The following is a 22391-nucleotide window of genomic DNA, read 5'->3' on the forward strand; positions in this document are numbered from 1 at the left end:
TGTTGCCCCTCCCCCGGGGCCGAGCCGCCTGGCGGGAACGACCGCGGTGAGGCGCGCGGCCGGGCTCCGCGGCGGCGCTTCGGGGCCAGGTGCTTCCGGCTCCCACCGGACGGAGGCGGGCTGGGCCGTGGTCTCGCTCGGCCGCGGAAGTGTGCTTTAGCGCACCGGAAGCCACCTCGGGGGTGAGCCATGGCGGGTTTGCCAGTGAGAGACCCTGCGGTGGATCGTTCCCTGCGCTCCGTCTTCGGTGAGAGGATTTTCCGAGGCGCCTCGGCTCGGGGAGGGACGTCCCCTGCGGTCCCCCGTCTGGAGCGGAGCGGGTGTCCCCGGCGGGCGGGCTCGCTGCTGTCCTTTGGCACTGCAGCCCGGCGGACTCGTGGACACACACGATCCCCCGCCCCCGCCATCTCCCCGGCTCCGGCTCCGGCTCCACGGTACCGGAGGTTTTGCCGCAGTGTGGCTCAGGGAGCCAGCCTCGAGCCGGTGTCTTCTCTTGCGGTTTCTTTTCCCCCCTTCATGATTCTCAGTTATTTTTTAGGAGAAAAGGTGCGTGGAAACAGAGTGTCCCTGTTCCGTGCTGCTTCTCCTACCCCAAAATACAGATTTTTATTCTGAATCCATCGACCCCCATAGCCACTTCCCGCCCTCTCATAAACGTGTTATGTGGCTTGCTTTTTTTTACTTGGTTCCATCCAACCATAGTGGTAGCGGCCACCTGGCATCTTGAGATGGGTTGTGAATGAATGAATGAATGAATGAATGATTAAATGATTAAAGCGCAGGGCGATTTCAGAGGAGCGCAACTAAGCAATTCTTAGGGTTTAAATGAGTTATTTCTAAGATACGTGCATTGCTTTTAAAGCACGTTTGGGGGCAGTAGAATTGCTTCGAATTCAAGGCCAGCCTAGGTTACCTCACAAGACCAGCCAGAGCTACATAACAAGATTCTTTCTCAGAACAAAAAAATAACAAGAAATAAGCACTGTTTGAAAGAGACACGACAAAACGGTCTCGTCATCGTGAGGGTCTTAATTAAGCACAGGATAATTTTTAAGCATCCTGTGCTGTATTCACGGCTTTTCCTCCATACGTGTGTGTGTGTGTGTGTGTGTGTGTGTGTGTGTGTGTGTATACATGAAAATAAGGAGACAATCCCCCCACTGTTAAGGGCTTTGAGGAAATATCAGTGTTTAAAGATTTTACTTCCAGCACAGTTAGGGACAAATAAACCTTTTATTTGTCATATCACTACGAGAACTGTTTGAAAGGTACCTTTTTAAATGTACTCTCTGGCTCATTTCCCTTGTTATAAGATCTGAAAAGAGACAGTGGTCGAGGGGGGGTTTGGAGAACGCTGTTCAGTCAGTTATTGCCTATGTGTTGATGCAGATAGAAAGCCTACTGTTCACTTGCTCGCTCAAGAGCTCAGTTACTGCCCCAAAATTTTAATACGTTGTCTCTTCTTTAGTGGGAAACATCCCTTATGAAGCTACTGAAGAACAACTGAAGGACATTTTCTCTGAGGTTGGGCCTGTTGTTAGTTTCAGGTGAGATCCTCTTTCAGGAGTCTTCATTGTGAGAGTCTTCAAAAGCACAAATTTTGGGGGTACATGCACATGCTCGATACTTCATATCCAGTCTTGCCTGAAAGATTTCTTTCATTAAAAATGTTTCCGAGCCAAGAAAGCAGTCAGAGTGGGCTAAATAAGACTATGGCAGTGTTAGCAGGAAGCCTGTGTGAGTTCCTAATACTTGGTTTTGGTCTGCAGATTGGTATACGATAGGGAGACAGGAAAACCAAAGGGCTATGGCTTCTGCGAGTACCAAGACCAAGAGACAGCACTTAGTGCCATGCGGAACTTGAATGGGCGTGAATTCAGCGGGAGAGCACTTCGAGTGGATAATGCTGCCAGTGAAAAGAACAAGGAGGAACTGAAGAGTGAGTATAAGGCCCAGCCATGTGCATCACATGAGAGTAAAGATGGGCGAGTGGAAGCTTTGCATTTTCCGTGATATTTTAGAAGGTGCTGAGGTAATGAGCGGAATGAATAGCTTCTTAGACCTGAGGCACCTGAATGAGGGGTTGACTATGTTTAAGAAACTTGGCTGTAGTGATCTTTCTGTTCCTTAGGAGTTAATTTCCAGTGTAAGGGACATGCAGATCTACTAAGCCATCAGTTATTTCTCTGTGTTGCTAGACTAGTAACTGGTGGGGAATCCTCAAGACATTTCCACAAATACTCTGTTGAAATGATAGCCTTTGTCGGTTTCAGTGCTTTTCTTCTGGAGTGACTTATGGAAGAAGTAAATGATGATATTACCATCACTGTCGTAGCTTTCCACTAAGAACAGAAGGTAGACCCTCACTTTCCTTCGCAGAAAGATTTTTGAGTGGCTCAGCTCCAAAGAGTTCCAAGTTATTGGTTGGTGCTTCCAGCAGCCCTAGGAAATAGATACTTGAAATGACTTGGGTTGTTACTTGACCATCCTGACTTTCTTCTACTTTCTTCCTAATCAGGCCTTGGCACTGGTGCACCTGTCATAGAGTCACCTTATGGAGAAAGCATCAGCCCTGAGGATGCCCCTGAATCCATTAGCAAAGCAGTTGCCAGTCTTCCACCAGAACAGATGTTTGAGTTGATGAAACAAATGAAGGTGGGAGGAGGCATTCGAGTATCAACGAAATCATTCGCATCAGATTTTCAAGGAGTTAATGGATATAATTCCCTGAGCTTAAATAGTTGATACTGTAGGCACCATTTCTTCCACATTTTGTACACTGGGTATTTTTATACATAAGTGGACCTGCCCAAAACAGCTGTTTCTGTGTCTTCTGTAGGTGTTAAATTGTAGCGTTTTCCCTGAGTGATATTATTTCAGTATTACAAATACCTCCTCTTCTTGCTGCTGCTGCTGCTGTTCCTCCTCTTCCTCTTCTTCTTCTTCTTCCTCCTCCTCCTCCTTCTTTCTTGCCTAAACTGTGCATTCAATGTCAGAACAGTGCTAAATCACCAGCATGGTGTGATGTGCTTGTAGTCACACGGCTTGGGATGCTGAGGCAGAAGGGTCACGGTGAATTAAAAAACAGAATGGGAAGCATGAGACACTGTCTCACAAAGCAACTCAGTAGTAATTCAGAGGGGATGAGATTTGTAGCATTGAACCTGAAGGTGAATTTTCTTATCTTCTCAGCTCTGTGTCCAGAATAGTCCCCAGGAAGCACGAAACATGTTGCTTCAGAATCCACAGCTGGCTTATGCTTTGTTGCAAGCACAGGTAGTGATGAGAATTGTGGATCCTGAGATTGCGCTGGTGAGTGCCTCTGGTTCTTGTATAGAACTAGCAGGGTTATCTTTGGGATAGGAACTGCCTGATTGGCTTGTTAAACAGACAGCTCATAGATCTATCTTTTCACTTTTTAGAAAATTCTGCATCGCCAGACAAATATCCCAACGCTGATTTCAGGCAACCCTCAGCCAGTTCATGTTGCTGGGCCTGGCTCAGGACCCAATGTTTCAATGAACCAGCAGAATCCGCAGGCCCCTCAGGCTCAATCTTTGGTAGGGCTTTATTTTGCACATTTTTTTTATCTGTCTTAAAATGTTATTTTCTTTCCAGGAAATTATTGAGAGAAGAAACAGCAGGAATCGGAGATGGTAATTAAATTTTCAGGCATAAAAGCAATTTCCAGATTGCACAGCACATGCTACCTGAAAGAATGTAGATTCAGTTCCAAGATAACAAAACAGATCCTTGCTGTAAACCCTTTTCTAATAAGCTAATTTTTGCAGGTGTGTTTCTCTATCACTGTGGTGATTACTTCCATATCTTATATGAAATCTCATTTAGTCCTCATAGCAGCAAAATGAGGCAGGCACTCTTACTGTCTCCATCCTCAGCAGTTACAAAGGAAAAAGCAACATGTTCAAAAGCATGAGTGTAATGCTGCAGACCTACAAAACAGATGCATCTAAAGGTGACATATGCAGAAGGTACTTCTAAATAAAAAAGTACTTGGTCATGCTCAGAGATGCCGATTGCTCTATGATAAGAGCAAATATTGGAAACGTAGGAAGTGTTCATCAATGGAAAATGGAGAAAATTTGGAATACCTATCTAATGGAAAACTCTAAACAGTTAAGCAAACTACATGTATGTCAGTAGAAATGACTTTTAGAAACCTAATGCTATACAACATTAAAGTAGGCTAGAATATGTGGTATCAACACAGATAACTTATAACACTGTGCAGAAAGTAAAACTGCGGAAACATTTTCCATATGGATGTGGATATCAGCATAAATTCTCAACCTGTTAAGTGAAATGTAAAACTAGTACAATATATAATGATAAATGCATTTTAAAGATTTGTTTTATTTTGTGTGTACCTGTTGCATGCCTCACACTGGGCTTGCAGTGTGAGGATGCCAGAAAAGAATGTCAGATTTCCTGAAGTTGGAGTTAGAAACCATTTTGGTTCCATGTGGATGCTGGGAACTGAACCCAAGCCCTCTGCAAGAGAAGCAGGTGTTTTTCTAAACATTGAGGCATCTCTCCAGTCCAAAATATAAACATTTTAAACATGTGTAAGAATTCTGAATAGTCATTTAAAAAGTAGAAAAAATATGTTGTAACTGAAGAAAGCCACACAGATTGTGTTTATATCTCTATTTTTCAGAACAAAAAGCCTATAAATTAGTTTTTAAAAAAACCCTAGTAAACAGAAAAACCTATCAAAATGAGTAGTGGGCATAAACTGCTCACAAAACTGAAAATAAAGCATCCAACCTCAATTGGATAAACAGATATGAGCTAAAGTAAGCCCCATTTTTTACCTCTTAGATGGGAAGAAGTAAATAATGTGGATTAATCCAATGAATGGTTTAGGGCAAGGATTAGTAAACCTTCTCTTAAGAAATTTAGATAATTAGTGTATTTGGCTTTATAAGCCATATGACCTCTGTAACATGCCACAATATGTAAAATGTGATTGTATTCTAGTAAAACCTTACTTATAAAGCCACTGAGAGAAACAGGCATGGTAGTACATGCCTATAATCTCAGCACTTAGAAGGTAAAGGCAGGCAGATCAGAGGTCAGGGTCATCCTTGGCTACCTAGCAAAATTGAAAGCAGTATAGGCTATTTGAGACACTGCCTTCGAAAACAGGAAGGCTGGGGCCTACAAAATAGTTGAGAAAGTAAAGGTGCTTGCTATCAAACCTGACAACCTGAGTTCAATCCTGGGACCCACGTTGTGGAAGGAGAGAATGTATTACTGCAAATTGTCCTCAAGTGTGCCATTAGTATACAAACATACACTAGAAGGATGGCTAGATGGATGGCTCAGTAGATAACAGTACTTGGTGCCAAGCCTGACAAACTGAGTTCTATCTCCAGGAGCCACATAGTGGGAAAAGGAAACTTTATACAAGTTGTCCTCTGAGCTATGACTTCCACATGCATGCTGCTATGTACATGCAAACACAGCTTGGGAAGGGTCTCACTATATAGCTCTGGATGTCCTGGATCTTACTTTGTAGGCCAGGCAGCCCTTTTTACTCAGAGGTCTACCTATCTGCTTCCTGAGTGCTGGGATTAAAGGCATGTGCCACTTATGCTTAACTTGAAAAAAACATTAACTGGTTACGAGTTTAGCCAATTTGGTAGTGCTTACCTTTAATCCTAGCACTTGAGGGGCAGGGGCAGTTGGATTTCTGAGTTTGAGGCCAACCTGTTCTATGCAGAGTTCTAGGACAGCCAGGGTTATATAGAAAGACCCTGTGTCAGAAAATAAACAACCAAAAGAAGAGAATTTAGCCAATGAGCAATAGTCATCAGCTCCTGTCCTAAATAAGTATTTTATAGAAATGGAAAATTAAGACTGAAAATGCACCTGATCAAAAAGCAGAGTAAGTGGCAAACCTTGGATGTGAACTTAGTCTAATCTCATAACCTGTTTTAACCACTCCCTGGACAATTTCCCCTTTTCTCTTTTAGTTTTGTTTACAGTAAACACATCTGATTTTTAAAAATACTCAAACAACTTGTAGTTGTTATATTTTTAGTTTTTGTTGTAAACCTCTAAATTGAACCTAGGAGGAAAATAGTGATGCACATAGACAGGTTACACACTAAAGCTTCAAATGTCCACTGGCGGTCTTGAAATGTGTCTGCAGAAAGCAGGGTGCTGCTACATTTCACTTCTCCCCTCCCATCACCACTCACAGTGAGGAGGTTGGGCGTGAGCATGTGAACCAATCATGATTCCTTTAGATTCATGCTCTTTTGGACCTTCTATGTCGCAGTGTACACAGACGGCAGACATGCAGAAAGAGTAGGGTCCTACTGAACTTAGACTCTAAACTGATTTGCTGTTAATGCATTTCATTGTTGGGGGACTGTTTTGATTCTTTACAATTCTTTACATTCCAAAGACATGCATAGTTCTCTAGGGAATGCCCCATGAAAAAATTTTGTTCCCTTTCTCTCAGGCAATTTAATTTATCATTAAAAAGTTCACTGTTGCACCCAACAAAGTTACACCCAAGGACAGAAGTTATTAAAACTTGAACAAATGAAAATGTTTTTTCATCTTAAAAATATAGAGTACTAGCAAATCTTTTGGAAGTCTCAGTCCCTTTTGTGTCCTGGGTATAAGGCTTTTTTTTTCTCTTTCTCACCCTTTATTTATTCAGTTTATATCCCAGTTACAACCCCCTCTCTCTTCCAGTCCCGCCTCACCCCGTTCCTTCCCCCTGGGTACCAACCCACCCTGGCACATCAAGTCACTATAAGACATTCTAAACTTATGGTTATGCACCAATTAGTGAGGTCAAGAATGGGTTATTTGCTGCCTTGCCACATGGACAAGGCATGCTTAACCGTCTCTATATTATGCATATGTTCTGTCTTGACTGCACTCACATAAACAGGCTCAAGATACTACAATTTGCTTCTGTGGAATTCAGGATGTGTGATAAAACTAATGTTACAATTACCAATATTAAGAGAAACTTCAGGCTATAGACTAAGTGGTTTGAGTCTCTACAGAGACAGGCTCATACTTGTTTTTCTCTTGGTCAGGGTGGAATGCATGTCAATGGCGCACCTCCTATGATGCAAGCTTCTATGCCAGGTGGAGTTCCAGCCCCAGTGCAGATGGCAGCTGCTGTAGGAGGACCTGGCCCTGGTTCCTTAGCCCCTGCAGGTAACTTGGAATTAGAGTCCTTACTATTTTGTTAACTTTGCCGAGGTTTTACAGTAGTAACTGCTGAAGTGCAGCCAATTATTTAGCAATAGGATCTTGGTATAAGATGAATGTATAGCTATAGCATGCATTCTAGGCTGAGGAAACTAGATGATTTCTTCTTGTGTATTGTTTTTAAGACAAGGTATTGCTCTGTACCTGGGACTGGACTGGCCTCACACATGCAATCCCCCTATGTGAGGTATCCAAGTGCTGGGATTAGAGGCATATGCCACCAGTCTTAACTGAATAAGCTTTTACGTGCGAGAAGTATGCTGCTCACACACTTGGATGTCTTAACAGTGGCAAACTGCCATAGACATTCCTAAAAAGCTCTTCTCTGTTTCTGTACTTCCATTGTCATGAAATACTAACATACAGGTTATTGGTCAGTACCTTCTCTGGACATGTTGAATAACTTTGACCTCGTGAATAAAAAACAGCTGTATATGCACATATTCAGGAACTAATGGGATCAACAAGTTCCACAATTTAGAAAAAGCCATACATTTTTTGGCTGCAGAATACATTCCCCTACTCCAGATGACCATAGGACCCTTAAAAAGAAGACTACATGCTTAGCCATTGGTTAAATTTAACAAAATTTGAGGCAGTGGAGATTTTTACAGATCACATTGTCTGATTTTAAAAAAATAAAATTAGAAATAAGTAATTCACAGGTGAATGGGAAGAAATCTTGCCTTGGAAAATTAAGGAACATACTATAGATAGCTATTTAAAGAGGAAACAAAAATTATAAATTGTATAAATTAAAACAACAAATACTTACATTTCATACAAACAAGTATGAGAAATAATAAAGGTAGTGCCTAAAGAAACAAAATGAATATTCTTAAATACACATATAATTTAAAAAGGAATTCCATATTAGTTCTAAGTTAATTAGAAAAATAATAAACCACAATACACCTAAAAGAGGAAATTAATGTAGATGAGGGGTGTAGCTCAGTGTTAAAGCACTTGTTTACATGTGCAAAAAGCCCCATGTTCAGCCCCTAGTACTGGACACAAAAATATTGTTATCAAAACAACATCCTACCAAAAAGAGAACCAAAAGACAAAAATTGAGCATACCATAAAATTTAACTAACTTTCAAGGAATGTTTTGGAATTTATAGTATTTATATTTGTGAATTCATTAAAACGTCATGGGGTGTCCTACAGAGCTCTTTGAAAATTGGTAAGAAGAGGGAAAACAACCTCTAGAGCAGTGCAGGAAGAAACTAATTTCAGAGCTTCACAGCAAAGCAAAGCCAGATGGCCAACACAGCAGCCTCATTATAGTAACAGTAAAATGCTACTTCCACTCCTCAGTGCCAAGTTTCAAAGAAGAGGACAATATTTGTAAAGAAATTTGTACATGGGCTGGTGAGATGGCTCAGTGGGTAAGATCACAGACTGCTCTTCCGAAGGTTCTGAGTTCAATTCCCAGCAGCCACATGGTGGCTCACAACCACCTGTGATGAGATCAGATGCCCTCTTTTGGTGTATGTGAGGACAGCTACAGTGTACTTATTTATAGTAATAAATAAATCTTTAAAAAAATGTACTTTTACATCACTAGTAGAAATAGGAAGGTTTTCAGCCTTTCAAGAAAGTGGAATAAAATGAAAGATTTATACGTTCTGACCACCAGTTCCACTACTGGGGATTTAGTCAGTACAAGTTAAAGGTATTATGTGACGATTTCTTTATGTGGGGAATTATGCTCATGCCTTCTGCTGCCTTTTCCTCAGATCCTAAGCCTTTGTTTTGTGTTGATGATTGGTCTGCATTTAGTGGAATGGAATGATTTAGCCAGAAGAAGCTTTGAAATCTTTTAGCAGTTGTTTCCGACTTTAATCTGTGTTAGAATCACCTGACGGGCCTGTAAAATTCAGATTGAAAGTTTCTGCTGCCAAACTTAATTTAACGAGTCTGAGGTTCAGAACCTTTAAATGTTCAGGCTTTGCATCTTTCTGTTGTTGTTATTGATACTGATGTGGCTTGCCTTGCTGGGGACCGCTTTCTGAGGACTACTGTTTGGAACAACGTACTCATTTTACAGATAAGAAAGCCAGGAGTATACAGTTTATTGAGTCTCTTGCTCAGAATCACAGGTATATAATACTGTATATAATAAACTGGGGTAGCATCCAGTTCTTTGGTTATTTATAACTTTAGTGCCTAGCATGTTCAATGAGATAGGGACGATGTGATCTGTCCTTTGTATTTTAAGGAAGTATTAATGAACTACACCCAAATCTGCTTACCTTTTGCCCCTGTGCAGCAGCATATCTAGTTCCTTTGAGGAAAAGAGAATTATTGCTATGTGGAAGGGACCAGACAAGGATTTGTGGTGTGTGATTCTTTTTTATATAGTAGTCATCATACCCCATCTGGTTAGTGTAGACCATAAGTTCTCAACTCCGTTAAATCTAGCATACCCTTTTTGTAACAGGTATTTTGCAGTAGCTTTACTTTCCTGAAATGTAATGCACAGATGATTCAACTTTTATAACATGACTACAAAAGATTAGTATAACGCCCTAATTTTAATACATAATAAAAGTAAAAGAAAATCAACTTATTAAAAATTAATATGTAAATGTCCAGGTATGGTTAGAACGCTAAGTGTAATAGGTGTTTGCAACTGTCCTGTGAGTGTAAAAACTAAAAATGTAGACAGCTACAGTGATGTTTGCTTTGGTAATTGAAACACCACAAGGACTGTTGATGTGGTTTTCCTAAATAGTGAAAAATCATATGAAAATTCTTAAAACAAATCGCAGTCTCCATAATTTACTCAGTAATTGTATTTCTGGAAAAGTCAGTGAATATATACTAAAATAGTGCATATAACTTCTGTTTTTACAAATGAAACAGACTCGGACTCTAGGTTGAGATGGCAACAGACAGCTTTTCCTTTGTATGAATGTTCAATGAGACATTTGAAAGTTTTATCAGACACAAAATCAGCCTTGATTTGGGGGAATTGTATTATAGTTTGTAGGGCACCTAGTATCACTGACACCATCTTGTTCAGTGTCATCTATGCCCCCAAAGGTTTTGTCATAACTAAATAATATACCCATACATGTATAAAATATCCTATGAGTAATACTGCCTTCCACAAGAAGAGCCTTGTAGGTAAGAGGTGTTATTTTCTTTTATTAAAGGGCTTTCTGCCACAGTTTTGGTGATTGTGATGAAATACTCCTTCTGAACTCACCACTTGTCACTGAAGTGTGACATATACTGACAGGCTTTATCTTCTGCTCATTGCATTGTTCAATGGTAGTCCTCACCTTCCATCACAGTTTTGTCTTTGTGGGGAAAAGGGATGACATTTGTAAACTCAGCCACTGTTGTTTTTTCTACAGGCCCAATTTATGTTTTTTCCCTGCCGTTTATTTTCTAGGAGTTATGCAAGCCCAAGTTGGAATGCAAGGAGCTGGACCAGTGCCCATGGAACGAGGACAAGGTAAATATTAATATAGACTAGACATGGAAATGTTTCATATCTGCACTGTCTAGTGTGTCAGCCACTGATCACAGTTGCAATTTAAAGATTAAGTTAATTAAAATTAAGTTCATATTAATCATAAAAGCCTAAAACTCTGATTTCCTGGGCACAATGATTATTACATTCCAGGTGCCCAGTAGCCACATGTGCTAATGAAGACCACACTGGACATTGCAGATGTAGAATGTTTCTATAGTCACCAAACTTCTATTGGTCCAGACTTTGCATAGGAGAGCCAGCATACTGATACGTGATGAGGCAAATGCATACTTTGTTTCATGATAGTCTAACAGTTCCACAGGCATGGTCTCTCTCAATCTGTGACTAGCTATTTACTGTGTAAGAAATTTAAATAATGAGCATTTAGTACATGATCAGGTCTGTAGATGACAAGATGTAAATCCCATAGCAAACTGGGAAGAAAGCAGAGGTCTATCGATCATAGTTGTAAAGTTTCTCCTGTTCTGTGGTAAAAAAAAAACAATTCTGTATATAACAGCAGCAGCCCTCCCAGAATCTTTGCATTCTTTCCTCCGGTTATTGTAGCTTGAAGGAAGAAAGTACATTAGTTCCATTAGAAAATGAAAGACGATGGAAGGAAAGGGACCTGGAGATGTACTATATATACTCAGTCACTTCCGTTTTCATAGACAGCCCTTTGGGTTAGGTGGCAGTGCCTTAGTTTTACAGGTAAAGACATGGAAGCACAGGAATTTTAAGTTTCTCAGTAGGATGAGGTAAGTATGTACTCACTTCTGAGTATTGGCAGCTGGATCTGGTGCTCTTCTTTTTAACTTAAAGAGTGAAATCTCCATAGCCAATAATCTGCCTCCTTCCTATCATTCTATTGCCACTGTTAATTTCAGAATTAATTTTTAAAATAATCTTGTTATTCATTAAGTGCCTGTGTTGGGATCAAATTGCTTTGGACAGACCAAAGGGGCTTAATATTTTTCTTCTCAGCTGATTCCCTATAAGAGGAAACCCATTTCAAAAGCACATAATAAGATACAAGCCCAAGATTGGTACATAGGGATTGGTGATTGAAATGACAAGTCTAAACACATGAGATGAATGACAAGACAAACGTGTAGCATACCTCTTATCTTCCCTTTAAAGTCGCTCATGTTTCTGTGCTGCTGCATACCCCCATCTCACTATTGTCAGACTAGTGCATGGCGTGTCTACCTCAGGATCTTTGTTAGTAGTGAGGAGGGCTTGGACTTCCATTAATCTCTTCCTCTTCCCAGGCCATCAGTCTTATCAGTGAACCTTTCAGCTGTTTAATACATACTTCTACAAGAGATCTCTCTTCCTACTTTAGCTTAGTCCCATCTTTCTGGTAAGAATTTACAAAAGCAATTGGCTTGGATTTTGAAAGTATTTCAAGGACCTTTTGAAGCAAAGACAGAGTGAGATGAATTTTAAAAAAATAATTTCCTTCAGTGCCTAGCAGAGGAAACAATGTTTTCATTTGTGACCAGATTTGTTTTCCTTCGCCTGGAATCCTTGTTGGGTTTGTGTGTTTGTAATGGTGACAGATGTTTGAGACAGAACTTGTCCCTTTCCCATCTCCTTCAGTATTGGTTATACCTTGTCAACTCATTAGTCTTTGTCATGGTTTTTATAACTGTAGACTGGTTGTAGGAGACTGTTTCTTTCAGAGTGATAAATACTTTTTTTCCTCATCTGAAGTTCAGCTGCATTTTTCCATTTGATAGTTTTGATAGAAAATTTTAGACCTTAAAATAGGACAGATTAGTATTGCGTCACTTCTGTTATGGTTGTCTGTGATAAATCTCACATGTCACATTCAGTGCAATTTGTTTTGTGTTTTGCTTTTGAAAACATATTTTACTGTTTTCTTTTTAAAAAAAAATAATGGTACAAGAAGAGATTAGGCAAAATGCTATAGTAACAAAAAGACTTCAAAATTGTTGGTTATTCTTGCGCAAGTTAACCAGCCTATAGGTTTCCCTTAAAGATATCTGAGGCTGTTGAGATGGCTCACTGGTTTAGAATACTGGCTGCTCTTTTGGAGGTCCTGACTTAATTCTCAGCAACCACATGGTGGCTCACAACCATCTATAGAGGGATCTGATGCCGTCTTCTGACCTGTAGGTGTACATGCAGACAGAACACACCTACATTTTTAAAAAAATTAAAAAATAAACAAAAATTTTAAAAAGATTTTACAAAGAAAGATGTCTAGTCAATGTGGAGCTGTTCTGGATAAGAGAAAGGCCTATTATAGTTTAGGGAGTTTTGTAGTCTAGGACAAAGTAATTGAACTCTTGGCTTCTTACTGACATGTAAATTTCTTAATCTCCTGTCTCCGTGTGTGTGTGTGTGTGTGTGTGTGTGTGTGTGTGTGTGTGTGTGTGTGTGTGTGTGTGTGTGTTTACGTGTGTTCAAGCTATTTTAAGTATCTGCTATTTCTCCTTTTGAACTTACTGCTCACCTAGGAACCTTACAGCACTCGCCCGTGGGACCCGCCGGGCCTGCATCAATTGAGCGAGTTCAAGGTACCCATTGTATCTGCGGGTTCCCTTTTGCTTGTGGTGTTCAGGGTGGGACGTTGAGGGGAAAAGAGCTGCTTGGCAGTGATCCTCACGTTCAGAACCCCAAAAGGGTAATAATGTTCTGGGGATTTTTTTGGTTTTTGTTGTTATTTTTGTGTTTTTTTTCCTCTTGAGGCCACAAGCCTAAGATTGACCTCTTCACACAGGGCAGAGAACATGGATGATATGGGCATCTGTCCGAGGCTCTACTCCCTCCCTACTGGTGTCAGGAGGCTTGGATGGAATTGCAGTCTGTAAGGAGACGGCAGGTTCTTGCAGAGCCATGACAGTGTTCATATGCCAAGCCCCTACCTCTCTTTTGTGACTCTGGTCCTTAAACTAAGATTGGTTAGAAAAAAAACCAGGAAGTTTCTTGAGATAACAGTGCTAGTTCTTGACAGGTGCTCCCCAGTTTGCTCTTTATGTATAATTCCATCCATACCTCTGACATGGTACAGATTCTGCCTACACCCTGCTTCTGTTCTTGAGCTGCAAGAGGATTCTGCTGTGGTGAGGTTTCACCCACTCTAAGGTGTTTGAATTACATTGTCAGTGGTATAAGAGTCATTTCTTGTTCTCTAATGTGTCTTTCACAGCAGTAACTCCCCATTTGTTTCCCTGTCAGTGCCAATGCAAGACCCCAGAGCAGCTATGCAGCGGGGAGCCTTGCCTACCAACGTCCCAACTCCTCGTGGTCTTTTAGGTGATGCTCCCAATGACCCGCGGGGAGGCACTTTAATGACTGTAACTGGAGACGTAGAACCTAGGTAAGTACTGGCATAGAAGGAAACAACTTGAAAAGTTGGGAATTCTCCTTACCTTGGAAGCAACGTCTTTCTGGAACAGTTGGACCTGTTTGCCTTCTTCAAAAGATAAAAAAAGTATTTGTAGCCACTGTCCAAGACTAAGGCTTTTTTCTATAGTGTAATTATACATATAGTTAAGGTAACTTTGAGCCAACCATGACTACTCTATATTCAGAAATTGAAGTTTCTAGTCATACATACCTAAACAAGGAAAACTTGGAGTAATGGCAGTACTAATAACGATAGTTGTTGATGTTGGTGAGGATTTGGGCAGATAGAGCTCTTTCCTATGTACCTAACACAGATCATCTCATTAAATCTGCCTTAGGCTAGCAGTGTAACACCAGTGGTAGAGCACTTGTCTAATATGCCCAAGGCCCTAAGTTCAATCTACAGCCCCACAAAGTTAGAAATGGGTATTAGTAATCCTGTTTTACAGGTTAAGAAATTAGGCATCTAGAGGTTAAGTCAGTGACCCAGATCAAAGAGCTAGTAAATGATGAGACCTGGATTTCAGTATCCAGTCTGAATCCAGACCCTGCATTGCTAAGCACTATACTGTATACTCATTGCATACACAATAACTATCCATTAATTCTTCCCTAACATTGATTGCCCTGGTCAAAAAGGTTCTAGAATGCACAAATTTATGTTCAATAGCTTTCCTTTTATCTTAGTTTCTTGTTAACATTTATTTGCTGATGTTTGTATCAGTTCTCTCTCTGTTGGATGTTTGCTTACTGATCTGGCTGAAATTTCAATGTCTGTATATTCTGCTTTAAAATATGTCATTTTTCTCCTATCTCTAGAGCTTACCTGGGACCACCACCACCACCTCATCAGGGCCCACCCATGCACCATGTTCCTGGTCATGAAGGTCGTGGACCGCCTCCACATGACATGAGAGGAGGACCCCTAGCTGAGCCGAGACCTTTAATGGCAGAACCAAGAGGACCCATGCTAGATCAGAGGGGCCCACCTCTGGATGCCAGAGGTAAGGGGAAACTGCATCACAATGCCAAATGGTAGCTGTGGATCGATGAAGTACTTAGGTCTCTTTAGCTCTTATATGGGACAGATGTCTTAACAAGAGTCTCCTACAAATCTGATAAACTAGAAAGAAGACAGTCTTATAGATGAAGGAAGATGTGACTAGACGTTAGTAACTACACACAGGTTTGCTTGCAACTTTCTAGGTGGAAGAGATCCCCGAGGATTAGATGCACGGGGGATGGAGGCCAGAGCCATGGAAGCAAGAGGACTAGATGCCAGAGGACTGGAAGCCCGTGCCATGGAGGCCCGTGCCATGGAGGCCCGTGCCATGGAAGCCCGTGCCATGGAAGCCCGTGCCATGGAGGCTCGTGCCATGGAGGCCAGAGGCATGGACACCAGAGGCCCAGTACCTGGACCTAGAGGACCTATGCCTAGTGGAATCCAAGGTCCCAATCCAATGAACATGGGGGCAGTTGTTCCCCAGGGATCCAGACAGGTAATGCTTGTAGCATATACATAAAATCTTAATGTATTCAAGAATTGGTTACTAAGCCTGATTTTGTTTTAATTTTTGTAAGTGATTTTGGTTTGTCTCCCCAGTGCAGAGTAATCTCTGAGCTCTACATTTTCAGGTTTTTCTAAATGAAATAGCCCCCAAAACTGAAACCTACAGGTTCATGTGAGAAGACAATACAAACAGGCCTCAGTGACGCCCCTACCCCCAGCCCGTCCCCTGCGTCTCTCAGGCCAGTTGAAAACCTCTACCAGGTGATTCCAATGTGTGACCCTGATTACAGCATTTGAGCAGCTGCATATTGGGTGTTTACGTTACGTTCATAACAGGAGCAAAATCCCAGTTATGAAGTAGCAATGAAAATTTGTGGGTGGGTCCCCACAACCTGAGGAAATATATTAAAGGGTTGCAGCATTAGGAAGGTTGAGAACCACTGATTAAGATCATCTCAGGGTGACAGAAACCTATGTAGATTTCTTGTCATCACAACATCTAAATGAACAGTGACATAGAAAAGGCAGTCTGCATTTATTCTGGAGCTGCAGTTTGTCTCTTCTTTGTCTCTGTCAGTTGGTTTGCTCCAGTTGTGCCTATGGGATGCTTTGTAGTAGTCATTTCCTCATTTATCATCTCTAGTTGGTTGGGGGCATAGAATATATGTATCTTTGCAAGGTTCTATATGTTGATGCCTTCATCTTTTCATTTCTTTATTCCTATTTTCATGTGTTTCTGTTTCTTCCATTGTATTGGGGGTGGGGAGGAAAAACATATCAAAGCTAGAATGCAACATGTCCAGCATCCAGTTCTCTCATTTTAGAGGTTTAGAAGCTGAAGGTCAGAACGTCAGGTGACTTGGCCAGATTCACTTAACAAAAAAAATGACAGAGCAAGAAATACAGCTTGCTTTTCTATTATGCAACTCTCTTATTATATTTGCATGTTATGTATGTATATAGATGTTTGCCTGGTCCTTTTTAATTTGAGATAAAAATGTGACTTTTTCTTGGTATATATAGAATAAAAATGTATTTTCTGTTGTATTTCAAGTTTTGCTTTTTAAAAAATGTTTGTGGGTTTTGATTTTTGTTGCACCCTCTATGTTCAATAGCCTCAAAATACACATTTTTTGTATATCCTTTCTGTACATACTTCCTGAACACCAAGCAGTACTAGGGGTATCATACTGTAAATAGCAAAGTCTCACCATTCTGCTTACGTGATTCTGCACACCACTCTATGGGAAAAGACATTGAAAATGGTGGCCGGTGTCTTGTTCTTTTATTTATTGCTTTTTTATGCTAGGGTTTTGGCTTGATTTTTATAATGCCAAGACTCAAACCTAGAGCCTCACAGATGATAAATAATCTACTACTGAGCTATAACCCCAGCCCAATATAGTTTGTATTAAAAGTCTATAAAACCAAGTAGATCCAAGGTAGAGAATAATAAGAACTTAATATTTATAGTTTTGGTATTTTTCAAAATTAATATATTCACTTACAAATAAATATATAAATAAATACATATAATCTTTTATAAAAGCTGTATGTTAGGAATCTCACTTCCTCCTGTATACCTCTCATTTGTGATAGATAATTGCTTCTATTAGATTATTTTTTCAGACTGAGTTTCTTTATGTTGTTGGCTGACCTGGATTTCATTATATATATTGGGCTGGCCTTGAACGCACCAAGATCTGCCTGTCTCTGGAGTGTTTGGAGATAAGGCATACTCCACATCTGGCTTATCTGATAGATATTTTAAGTATATCTTCTACTTTTATCCTATTTATGATTTTTGGCTTTTAAAAAAAAACCTTCATATGGCCTTCATTTATCACTTTAAATCAGACTTTAAACTTCATTCAATGCATTTCGAAGCTTGTAGCTTGTTACATAATTTGTCTTACAAAGAAAGATGCATTTGACAGTGAAAGTGCTATAACAATTTACTCTGAGACAAAAACATAAGCTAGGACTGTCTTAGGCTAACCAAGGTATATGGCCAGTCTTGCTGGTAATGCCTAGAACAGGTACTCCTGGGAACTTAACTACCTAGTGTTAGGTAATTATTTCATACTAGTGTCTCAGATTGGTACTAATCAGTAATAGTAAATTCCCAAGTGACTACTCAGAGGTAGTTCAGATGCATAACAGATCAATTGACACAAATCTCTGAACTAAGTATTAGTATAGGTGGAATAGTGGTGATATTTCTACAGTATAAGGATGTACCACTGCTCATGTGCCCAGTGTCTTGGGAAAAAGCTGATGCATGTGAGTATTTCAGGTATCTTAGTTACTGTTCTGTTGCTGTGAAGAGACACTATAACAATGACAACTCTTATAAAACATTTCACTAAAGGCTTGCTTACAGTTTCAGAAGTTAGTCCATTATCACCATAGCAGCAGACATAGCAGGCATGATGCTACTGGAGAAGTAGGTAAGAGCTATATCCTGATCTGAAGGCAGAGAAGGAGATACTGGGCTTATCATGGGCTTTTGAAATCTCAAAGTCCACCCCCACACCCCCACCTCTGGTGACAAACTTCCTCCAACAAGCCCAGACTTCATAATCTAGAATAATACTATTCCCTGGTGACTGAGCATTCAAATATATGAGTCTATAGGGACCATTCATATTCAGACCATCACATTTCACTCCCTGGCCCCCATAGGCTTGTAGCTATATCACGATACAAAACAATGCACTCAATCCAACTTCAAAAGTCCTCCTAGTCTATAATAGTCTCAACACTGTTCCAAAGTTCAAAGTCTCTTCTGAGGCTCATAGCATTCTCTTAATTGTAAACCCTGTAAAATCAAAAAGCTGATCACAGACTTCCAACATAAAATGGCACAGAATATACATTACCATTCCAAAAAGGAGGAAAGGGAACATAGCAAGGAAACACTAGATCAAAGCAAGACCTAAAACCAGCAGGGCAAACTCCAAACTCTGTATTTCCATGTCTGATGTCAAAGTGCTCCAGATCTCCAACCTTTCAGCTCTGTTGAATTGCATTTTAGCACTTCTCTCTTTTGGGCTAGATCCGCTCCCTCTTAGCAGCTCTTCTTGGCAGATATCCTACAACTCTGGCATCTACAACATCTTCGGGTCTCCACTGAAATTGTCTTCACCTTCACATTTTCATGCAATGGACTCTATGCCTCCATACAGGAACACCCTTGACACATGCCGGGCCTCAGCAGCCTTCCTTAGCTTTGGAGGGATATTAGACAACTCCTTTTTTGTATCACTGACTCTAAGCCAGAGCCACTTGTGGCAGAAACTGCCAAGTTCAACTGCCTGGTGAAGCTGGAATTAGACTCCTTTGTTCACTTACATTTGCATCAGATTTCTTCTTGATGGTTCCCATTACTGCTTATGCCTTTCTTTAATTCCTTTTCACAAGTTGAAACTTGGCTAGGCAGGATCTTAGCCTGAACTTACCAATCCATTTATTCCATTTAGCATCAGGCTTTTCTTTAAACTTTTTATCTCCTTGAGTACTGGACTTACCTCCATTATACTTCCTGATGCTATTTTTGCTCTTAAACTATACACTTTTTTCCTTGCTCAGCTTGCTCCTTTTCATTATAGATATGCATAAGAGTGGCCACTAATAACTACATGACACAGTCAATATTTGACAGTCTCAAAATCTCTACCAAGGCCATTCATCCAAAACTGTTCAATTTAGCCTAAGGCAGATTTGTCTTAGTCAGGGTTTCTATTCCTGCACAAACATCATGACCAAGAAGCAAGTTGGGGAGGAAAGGGTTTATTTGGTTTACACTTCCATACTGCTGTTCATCACCAAGGAAGTCAGGACTGGAACTCAAGCAGGTCAGGAAGCAGGAGCTGATGCAGAGGCCATGGAGGGATGTACTAAGAGCTACAGCCTGGTCCACAAGCAGAAAGGGAGATGCTGCTCTTAGCATAGGCTTTTAAAACCTCAGAGTCCATCCTCAGTGACACACTTCCTCCAACATGCCACACTTAATCCTTTCACATAGTATCATTCCCTGGTGACCAAGCATTCAAATATCCAAACCTGTGGGGGCCATTCTTATTCAAACCACCACATCAGGTAAAAGAACAATTCTACAAGAAGTTGCTTGAACTATCTTAGTGGGAAAACGATGTATATGCTGCCTATTTTCTTAAGGAAAATGAAAACAATTTAAATCATCTTTGATTGTTCACACTCACCATGGAAATAGATTTCATTATTGTCTGTTATTATATGTCAGAGTACTCTCCTGTGGGTATCAGCTCCCTTTATTAATGGATTGTCACCTGATTCTTCACAGTGTTGCCACATCATCTAGTTCTAACATGTGTTTTTCTCCATTCTTTCTATACTTTGCTGCTTGTAATCTGAGGAAGTAGGTGAAAAGATTTTTAAAAATTTTGTTTGCAAAAAATATCTAAATTCTGGGTAAGAGCCTGAGTGTGAGCATCATGTTAAGTGTTGAGCCTAACTAACAGTTATAGTAGATGAATAGAGGCATTTTCTTTGAGTTCCAGTTTCTTCCAAAGGTTGGACTCACTACCTATCTTAAATGCCAACAAACATGCTATAGTTGGATGGTGTTCTTTTACTCGAGTAATATTTTTTCTGCATTAAGCATGAAGCAATTGTTGTCTCTATAGAAAAAAAAACAGAAAAAGAAAAGAAAATAAATGTCTGGAGAGGTAGCTCTGTAGTTAACAGCACTTACTATTGTACAAAACCTGGGTTTGGTTCTCAGCACCCACATGGTGGATCATAACCATCTATAAGTCCAGTTCCAGAGGATCCAACACCCTTGTCTAGCCTACATGGAAACTAGGCATGCAGGTGGTGCACTGGCAAAAAAAAAAACTAATAAAAATGAATTTTTAAAAAAATATTACACCACTGTTGTGTGTTCTGAGCACTTAAAATGATATTCAGGGGTTTGGGTTTGTAGGTTTTTTTGTTTTTTGTTTGTTTGTTTGTTTTTTAAGGAATCTCTAAAAAGCAAATGTTGGGCTAATAACATTTTTTCCCCAGAGACCTTCCTATCTCCTTTCTGCCTTTCCGACACTGACCGTCTCTGGTTTATGGGATAGAATTCTTTGAGAATAGCTATTATTGTATGATTGAGCTAGAGATAGGCCATGGTCTTGTGAATGCAGCTTCGCCAGTAGAGCAATATACAGTTGTTTAAAATCTCTTAGCTTTACTTATGTTTCCTCTGAGCATTAATTTCTCCAGTGTTCATAGTTTTCCCTGTGCTTATTGGGCTAAGTTTGTTAATTTGATGCCCCTTTCCTGTACTGTGTATTACTTGTTAATGATGTTGGGCCTGTTATAAGCAAGTATGTGTCTACTAGTGGATCTGTGGCTAAACACTGCCTTCGGCTGGTCTTTAAATCATTCTCTTTTTACTCTTGTGTCAAGATTGTTCATTGTATTGAGATTCCTTGAATGTCAGGAATTCTGTATGCTCTTTCCTTTCTTTGTACACATAGGTACCAGTCATGCAGGGAGCAGGCATGCAAGGAGCAAGCATGCAAGGTGGAAGCCAGCCTGGTGGCTTTAGTCCTGGACAGAGCCAAGTCACACCCCAGGATCATGAGAAGGTAAGCAACACTATCCGACTGCCTCCCTGCACACCAATCTAGTCTTTTTGATCTTTTCGCAGTTACCGTGAAGATCCTGGGTCTTCAAAATCCCTTTGGAGGTGATGTTTACTCTAACTTGGTACTCTTTAATGAATTTGGCTGAGCATTTTGGGGACCTGCTCCTAAAGTTTTTAAGTGAATATAACTGGCAACTTATTTTATATTTCAGACTCATCTAAAAATGGCAGATTTTTTCTGTGCAAGCCAACTGACCTGAAAATCCAAGCTCCTTTCTGTCCCCTCCTCTACCATTTCTACCCAATCCGTACAGAAACAATAGCAGATTGACCACAAGTATATCTTTCTCTTGCTAGACTTGGCTGTTGTTGGGAGCTTGTGTCTGGTGGAAAGGCTTAAAGTTGTGAAAGAGGGAAACTCAAACTAGGACTCAAAACTTAAGAGTTCCCAAGGCTCGCAAATACCATCTTAATCTGTAGGAACTTTGAGTTCCTGAGCTGTCTGTTTGCATCATGTAATCTTAGATATTTTCATTTATTCTTGTGTTCTTCATTGTGCTTTTCTTACCAGATTTTCTCTTTCTTTTGGCCTGCAGTTTGTTTTTGTGTGTGAGAGTATGCAATATCCTCCCTTTTCCCATTTTGCTTCATATCCCATGACAGTAGCCTTTTGGACAGAAGCTGGTGATGTTTTTGTTTCATTTGGTTTTCTGGCTCGTCCTGGAAACTCACAACTCTCCTCTCCTCTGCGCAGGCTGCTTTGATTATGCAGGTCCTTCAGCTCACTGCAGACCAGATCGCCATGCTGCCTCCTGAGCAAAGACAGAGTATCCTAATCTTAAAGGAACAGATACAGAAATCCACTGGGGCACCTTGAAAGGTGAGCGGACGGAATGGCACCCGGGCAGGACTAGGTGCTTCTGTATTTGAAGTGATAGCTTCAGCCTTTGACAACATTATGTTCCTGAGACCCTCAGACTTCATTAGGTTCGCTTTACCCTTCAGTAGTCAGTACCCCTGGAGATAGGATAAGCCTATAGAACATTTGCTCAGTTGTTGAATTACTTACAATCTTTTCAGCCTTATGTAATAGTGAAAGTATTATGTCGGTTTCCTAAAATCAGTGACAC

At 40.4% G+C, this 22391-nt stretch overlaps 1 protein-coding gene and 1 non-coding gene across 6 annotated transcripts in view; both read left to right on the plus strand.

The window, feature by feature from the left end:
- Positions 1–22391, plus strand: part of Cstf2 (cleavage stimulation factor, 3' pre-RNA subunit 2) — a 27647-nt gene continuing 5256 nt past the window's right edge. Inside the window, exons 1-15 of one of the 5 annotated variants that reach the window (NM_001359053.1) lie at positions 1–247; positions 1469–1547; positions 1770–1939; positions 2519–2655; positions 3193–3312; positions 3423–3560; positions 7086–7209; positions 10670–10732; positions 13240–13299; positions 13503–13589; positions 14039–14102; positions 14951–15135; positions 15338–15630; positions 21152–21262; positions 22016–22141. In NM_001359053.1, the coding sequence (NP_001345982.1) occupies positions 190–247; positions 1469–1547; positions 1770–1939; positions 2519–2655; positions 3193–3312; positions 3423–3560; positions 7086–7209; positions 10670–10732; positions 13240–13299; positions 13503–13589; positions 14039–14102; positions 14951–15135; positions 15338–15630; positions 21152–21262; positions 22016–22138 (1812 nt within the window). In that variant the 5' untranslated portion in view covers positions 1–189 and the 3' untranslated portion in view covers positions 22139–22141. Of the gene's footprint in view, positions 248–1468; positions 1548–1769; positions 1940–2518; positions 2656–3192; positions 3313–3422; positions 3561–7085; positions 7210–10669; positions 10733–13239; positions 13300–13502; positions 13590–13960; positions 14103–14950; positions 15136–15337; positions 16689–21151; positions 21263–22015; positions 22142–22391 lie in introns of those variants that run through there. The other 4 variants (NM_001359054.1, NM_133196.6, NM_001290398.1 and 1 more) reach the window with 4 other exon arrangements.
- Mir3112 (microRNA 3112) lies at positions 16141–16222 on the plus strand. Its single transcript, NR_037299.1, has one exon. It is a non-coding gene; the product is annotated as a microRNA 3112 (primary transcript).

This window comes from Mus musculus, chromosome X (assembly GCF_000001635.26).
Source record: "Mus musculus strain C57BL/6J chromosome X, GRCm38.p6 C57BL/6J".
NCBI classification, from domain to species: Eukaryota; Metazoa; Chordata; class Mammalia; order Rodentia; family Muridae; genus Mus; species Mus musculus.